The 6,997-nt window shown below is 50.4% G+C and overlaps 1 protein-coding gene across 2 annotated transcripts in view; it reads left to right on the forward strand.

Moving 5' to 3' along the window:
- Positions 1–6,997, forward strand: part of Snta1 (syntrophin alpha 1) — a 31,704-nt gene extending 24,707 nt beyond the window's left edge. The window contains exons 4-8 of one of the 2 annotated variants that reach the window (XM_005363104.1): positions 2,171–2,378; positions 2,469–2,599; positions 4,727–4,923; positions 6,109–6,296; positions 6,395–6,997. In XM_005363104.1, coding sequence (XP_005363161.1) covers positions 2,171–2,378; positions 2,469–2,599; positions 4,727–4,923; positions 6,109–6,296; positions 6,395–6,487 — 817 coding nt within the window. In that variant the 3' untranslated portion in view covers positions 6,488–6,997. The remainder of the gene's footprint in view (positions 1–2,170; positions 2,379–2,468; positions 2,600–4,726; positions 4,924–6,108; positions 6,297–6,394) is intronic. The other variant, XM_013352226.2, reaches the window with a different exon arrangement.

Genomic DNA, 6,997 nt, shown 5'->3' on the forward strand with positions numbered 1-6,997 from the left:
GGTACTAGTTATTTTACTGTTTACTGTGTGAACTCTCTCTCTCTCTCTCTCTCTCTCTCTCTCTCTCTCTCTCTCTCTCTCTCTCTTTCTTCTAAGACAGGGTTTCTCTGTGTAGCTCTGACTACTTTGGAACTTGCTCTATATATAGACCAGGCAGGCCTCAAACTCACAGAGATCTGCCTGCCTTTGCCTCCTGAGTGCTGGGATCAAAGATGTCCCTGCATATCTGGTGTTTTGAATTTCATCCTTCTGCTGGGAGAAGACTATGTGTGTGTACGGCACCTGTTCTGCACTCTGTGCTGCGGTACAGTTCACACTATGGGCAAGGGGCTGGAGACTGACATTAACACAGACAGAGACACAGGTCATCCTTGAATTCCCCAAGAACGTCCCCTTGAATTAAGAATGCCCACTTTATTGTGTTCCAGGGCAGCTTATATAGTCTCCTTGACCAATGGCCATGCCCTAACTCTCAGCTGCAAGCCCACCAGAAACCACTCCCTGTCTTGTGCTCAGAGCAACTGCAAGCACAGGAAAACAAGTTGTTTGCTCGGAGCAGCTGCAAGCATAACAAGTTGTTTACTCTGGCAGGCAAGGGGGTTACAGGAAATTCAGGGTCTGGGGTCCATAGCCTCCAACATGTTTGTAGGGAGGGGTGGATTTGGTGGAATCTGTCTTTGGAGATTATCATCTAGAAAAGATTTACCTTTGATTCTCAGAGTGGTTAGACCTGGGTCTAACTGGCAGGCATAACTGCAAGGGAAGCCATGAACTTTGTTTCCTAGTTCTGCAGCAGAGGAAGGGGGGGGGGTGAAGGTGGATGGGCTAGGAGCTGGGAGCAGCCTCCCGTTTCTTCCCTACTCCATGAAGTACAGAAATCCAAAGGGGAGCCAGTCTTTAGTGGAACATAAAACTTTTCCAGCACCACTGTTGTTGCCCCCTGAAACTCTCCCTCCATAGTTGACAGCATGGATTTTGTTTCTTTCTCTCTTCTCTCTCTTTCAGACAGGGTCTCGTATAATTTAGGTACTTAAGTCTTTAAAAAATTTTTTGGGCTGGAGAGATGGCTCAGAGGTTAAGAGCATTGTCTGCTCTTCCAAAGCTCCTGAGTTCAACTCCCAGCAACCACATGGTGGCTCACAACCATCTGTAATGGGGTCTGGTTCCCTCTTCTGGCGTACAGGCATACATACAGACAGAATATTGTATACATAATAAATAAATAAATATTAAAAAACTTTAAAAAATTTTTGATTGTATTTATTCCTGCCCCTCCCCGCCCCATATATGGGCACACAACAGTGGTGTTGTTGTCCCCTGAAACTCTCCCTTCATAGTTGATGGCATGGATTTTGTTTCTTTCTCTCTTCTCTCTCTTTCAGACAGGGTCTCGTATAATTTAGGTACTTAAGTCTTTAAAAATGTTTGATTGTATTTATTCCTGCCTCTCCCCGCCCCATATACGGGCACACCACATGTGTGGAGGTCAGAGGACAACTTTTAGGAGTTGGTTCTCTTCCACATTTTTTAAAAGATCTTTTTATTTATGTATACAGTGTTCTGTCTGTCTGTATGCTTGCTGGCCAGAAGAGGGCACCAGATCTCATTACAGATGGCTGTGAGCCACCATGCAGTTGCTGGGAATTGAACTCAGGACCTCTGGAAGAGCAGTCAGTGCTCTTAACCTCTGAGCCATCTCTCCAGCCCCTCTTTAGTCTGTTCTTGCCTGCCTCAGCCTGACTTGATTACAGATGTGTACTACTTGGCCCAGTTCTTTGTTATATAAGTAAACTTGGTCTTCTAAGATTCTTAATGTATTTTCTCTATTAGTAGAAGAATGCCTTAGATTCTAGGCAACAGGGAGGCCTGGAAAGCTAACTCATCAGGAACCTTTCATAGAAGCCAGGAGAAAAGGGTATTGGCCATGACTGTGACTCTTGGCATGTTTTTGATTGGGAATCTAGAAATCTGTGTATTGTGTGTGTTGTCGCTTTTTTGTCCCTAGATCCTGCGAGGTTCTAACACCCATGGCTGGGATTCTATCTACAAACTCAGTCCTTACCTCTCATGGACACCCTGTGTGGTTTCTTCCAGTTTGGCAGTGGGTGAGTTTCCTGGACCACATGCTGACCAGTGACATGTCTTATTTTTTAATCCCATGTGCCTTCAGGTATCTGGAAATCTGGGCAGCAGATGGCCAGGACACCCTCTTCTTGAGGGCCAAAGATGAGGCCAGTGCAAGGTCATGGGCAGGTGCCATCCAAGCCCAGGTCAGCACTTTCTTACCTTGGGTCAAGGATGAGCTGCTGGCACTGCTGACAGCCACAGGTACAGCTGGGAACCAGGACATCAAGCAGATTGGCTGGCTGACAGAACAGGTGCTTGCTGTCACCCCTTGTCACCCCATGCCCTTCTGGCCCTTTGACCTCTTTTCCTTCCATCCCTCCTCATTACCGTTTTGCTTGCAGCTGCCCAGTGGGGGTACAGCTCCAACCCTGGCCCTGCTGACGGAGAAGGAGTTGCTCCTCTACTGCTCTCTCCCCCAGACTCGAGAGGCCCTGAGCAGGCCAGCCCGTACTGCCCCGCTCATTGCCACCAGGTACCAAGGAGCAGGGGCACTGGGTTGCACTCAATGGTTGTACTCAAGACGTGGGAGGGTGGTGTTCCAGATGGGCCCCAACACCCCAAACCCCAGCCCTGTTCTGCCTCCAGCTATTTCCCAGGTGATCTGCTTCTTTTAGCCACAGTTTTTCCTCATTTTTAAAGCCAAGGCTCAGAACAGAAAAATGTAAAATGTTCATTGTCCCTCAGTTACTGATACCTGCATCTTGTACTGCATGGTTCAGGGGACACAAAGTTAACAGGTACAATCACTGCCCTCAGGGAGAACCCAGAGTCAGGAGACAGACACAGAATTGTCTGGCTATAGGAGACACCTAGCTGTCTGGCTTGGCCAGGGGAGACTTAATGACATTGATGAATGAGAAGTGTGGCTTTTGAGGAAGGATGGTAGAGCATCTTACAGAGGTACAGAGGCATGAAGGGCTAGAACATGTTCATGACCTGTGAATGTAGTAGAACCAGATGCAGAATCCACCTGGGAAGTGGGGGGGGGGGGAAGAGATCACTGTCTGGTGAAGGAATATTGTGTTATCAAGATTGTGTATAAGCTGGGCGGTGGTGGCGCACGCCTTTAATCCTAGCACTCGGGAGGCAGAGGCAGGCGGATCTCTGTGAGTTCGAGACCAGCCTAGTCTATAGGACAGGCTCCAAAGCCACAGAGAAACCCTGTCTTGAAAAACCAAAAAAAAAAAGATTGTGTGTATGTCTGTGTGTGTTTGTGTGCATGTGCGTGCGTGCATTCATGTATACAAATATAGAAACCAGAGGTCATATTCAGATACCTTTCTCTATTTTTCTCTACCTTATCTTTTGAGATTTTGTCTCTCACCAAACCTAGAGGTTGCTATTTCTGGCTAGATTGGCTGGCCATTAAGTTCATGCAATCCACCTGTCTTTGCCCTGTCCAGTCCTGTGGACGGCCTTGAACTTGTCTGCCTCTGCCTCTCAGTGCTGGGATTAAAGGCATGAGCTGCCACACCCACTCAATATTTTTTTGGGACAGGGTCTCTCATTGAACTCAGCTTGCTGTTTGGGCTAGACTGGCAGACCAGTGGCCCCCGTCTCAGCATCCCCAGCCCTGGGGCTGCAGGTATCTGCTGCCATGTCTGGCTTTTTCATAGATGCCAGGGACACAAATTCAGGTCCTTATGCTTGAGGAGTAAACGCTTTACCCACTGAGGCATCTCCCCAGTCCCAGCATTATCGCTGGAGGGGGTAAGCTGGGGAGTCAGGAGACTGGGGCTGTGTTTTAGAGGAAACCCTGTGCCTGCCACGGAGAACTTTCACTGGGGAAGGGAGGGCAGAAGCTGGGAGGCTGCCATCTCTTCAGGAGACGTGGGTGGAGGAAGCATCTGGAGAAGAGCAGAGGCATTTGCAGAGGAAAGGGGCATGGGTGGGAACTCGTGCTTGGCAGATGGGAGAGGGCAGGAGACGTCTTGGATGAATAGGAGGTTTGGAGTTTTTGTGTGTGTGTGCGTGTGTGTGTGTGTGTGTGTGTGTGTGTGTTGGCGGGGGCAGTGGGACTGGAGCGATGGTGCCTATGGAGGAGGTTCAACGAGATGCTGAGTCAGGTCCAGAGTATATTTGGGAAACACAGGGACCATGGCTCAGAAGCTTGGGGACTGTCCGGTCAGAGGCTCAGGGCTGGAGTGCGGGGCTTCAGTAGAAGCTCTAAAGCGAAGCAGAGTGGATGGAGTGAGGAACAGAGGAGTCTAAGGGCTAGAACTTAGAGGTCTGCTGGCCAGACAGGGCAGTGAATTCCAGACTAGCCAAGGCTGATGAAAAGTAAGGCTAGTGAGTGCTAGAGGAACTATTTTAGACAGCTCATTTCAGAGGAGGGAATATTTGAACAAAGGTCACAGGACGTGAAAGAGCGAGTGGCGTGGGGATCGGGAGGAGTAGCCAGGCAGAGGGAACAACATGCCTGAGGACCTCCGCTAGGGCTGAAGTGAGGCGAAGGGTGAGATGGAGGAGACACACCCCTGCAGCTTCTGTCCTCCACACCCCTGCAGCTTCCGTCCTCCGAAAGGATGCAGGTCACTGCCTTGACCCCACCCCACCCCACCTCAAGGCCTCACCACTTGGCCCTCTGCTCTGCACGCAGGCTGGTGCACTCAGGCCCGTCCAAGGGCTCAGTGCCCTATGATGCAGAACTCTCCTTTGCCCTGCGGACGGGCACACGTCATGGGGTGGACACTCACCTGTTCAGTGTGGAGTCACCGCAGGAGCTGGCAGCCTGGACCCGACAGCTGGTGGATGGCTGTCACCGGGCTGCTGAAGGTGTGCAAGAAGTGTCTACAGGTGTGCCAGGTGGAGCCTCTTGTGCCTAGAGGCGTTCAAGTTTCTTTATGACTTTTCTGGAGGGGGATAACTAGTGGAGGTTGGGTCTTTTAAGAAGCCCCTGTTTGGGGTATGCAGGTGCTCTAGATGTTTTACTCTTTTGGCTTTTGGGGGGTCCATCACCACCCAGCTCCCAAATAAATCTCACACAAAGGCTTAGTCTTAGAAATTCCAGACCTTAGCAGCCTGGCTTCTTCCTTGCTGTGGAGATATATATCCCAACTACCTTTGGCCTTTCTCTGTGGCTGGCTGGCTGGCTGGTCCCTGATGTCCTCCTCTCTTGCTTCTCTTCTTCCTTGGTTCTCCTGTTTATACTCTCTGCCTGCCAGCCCCGCCCATCCTTGCTCCTGCCTTGCTATTAGCTGTTCAGCTCTTTATTAGACTATCAGACATTTTAGACAGGTAAAGAATCAGTTTCACAGAGTTAAACAAATGCAGCATAGACAAAAGCAATACACCTTAAAATAACATTCCCCAACACTCTGGGAGGAAGGGAGACATTTTTCCTTAGTCTTTTTTTCTGTTCTCTTTGCGATTCTGCTGGTAGGGATACCTGGTGACGTGCACCTTTCATTTTAGCACTTGGGAGCTAGGGCAGGTGGATCTCTGTGGGTCTGAGGCCAGCCTGGTCTACATAGCAAGTTCCAGGCAAGCCAGGGCTACACAATGAGATCCTGTCTTGGGGGCAAGGCTGTAGTGTAGGTAAAATAGCTTTGAATTTCAAACGATGCATAGATTTTTATATGCCAATCTAAATTATCCACTTAAATTTCATAAATTTAAAATTAACTGGACTCTCCTGTGCCTCTAATGGGATAAACTCTGTACATCACAGAAATTAACTCTATTTTATTCCGAGAATTGAACCCAAGACCTTGTATGTGATAGCTAAATCCTCTCCCACAGAACCTCCCAGCCCAAGCTTCTTCAACACAGGTGCTAGAAGTGGGGACAGAAGCAGCTGTAGGTTCTCTGAAGGCCTGCCCTTCTGCATTTTAGGATAGGGGTGACTGGGCAGGTGGACAGAGAGAGCCTCTTATATCTGGGGGAGGTCAAGCCAGATTCTGGAGCTGCTTTTGAAGTTGAGTGGGACTTGTGGTCTCTGAAGTAGCCTCAGAGAAGCCTGTGTTCCCTGCTCTCCCGCAGCCTGCACATGGAATGGCCGCCCCTGTAACCTCTCTGTGCACATTGACAAGGGCTTCACACTGTGGGCAGCTGAGCCCGGAGCAGCCCGAGCCGTGCTGCTCCGACAGCCCTTCGAGAAGCTTCAGATGTCATCGGATGATGGCACAAGTCTCCTTTTCCTGGACTTTGGGGGTGCTGAAGGAGAGATCGTAAGTGGAGGGCCACCTCTGCATCTTGGGGGTGGGGATGCTCTCCTGGAGGCCAGGCTGGGGAGACCCCCTGATCCTTTTCTCTGTCCACTCTGCAGCAGCTGGACCTGCATTCGTGTCCCAAAACTATGGTCTTTATCATCCACTCCTTCCTCTCGGCCAAAGTCACCCGCTTGGGGCTCTTGGCCTAGAAGTTGTCAGGTGCAAGCCCTGAAGAGGATCATTTGCCCCGTGGCCTGACTTGTCCTTCTGCTGACTGCCTGCTCATCTTTGGGCTGAGGGAAGGGAGAGGAGGGGAACGAGGGCCTCAGAGACCAGCCTGAGGAAGGTTGGCTTGATCTTGGGGAACAGAACTCAGACCTGATACAACAGGTCTGGCTTGTGATGGGGCGGCCTTCCTACTGCTCACCTCCACCAGTGCCTTTTGAAGAGAGATATTTTGTGTACACAGAAGCCATTCCGAGCCCGGGACCTGCCCCTGTGGGCTTCTGTCCCCAGCCAACAGCAGAGCTGCCAGGCCTCCTGGAGGCCTCTAAGCCAACCCCTGAGATCTCTGCATCTGGAGTCTTCTGGGTCAGTGGCAAGAGAAAGAAGAGGAGCCTTCCAGTTCACTTTCTCCCGAGCCCCGTGGGGTGTCTGGGGTCTCTCCTCTCTCTCTCCTCCTTCCTCTTGAATAATAAACAGCCTCTGAGCACATAGGC

This window comes from Microtus ochrogaster, linkage group LG8 (genome assembly GCF_000317375.1).
Source record: "Microtus ochrogaster isolate Prairie Vole_2 linkage group LG8, MicOch1.0, whole genome shotgun sequence".
Lineage (NCBI taxonomy): Eukaryota > Metazoa > Chordata > Mammalia > Rodentia > Cricetidae > Microtus > Microtus ochrogaster.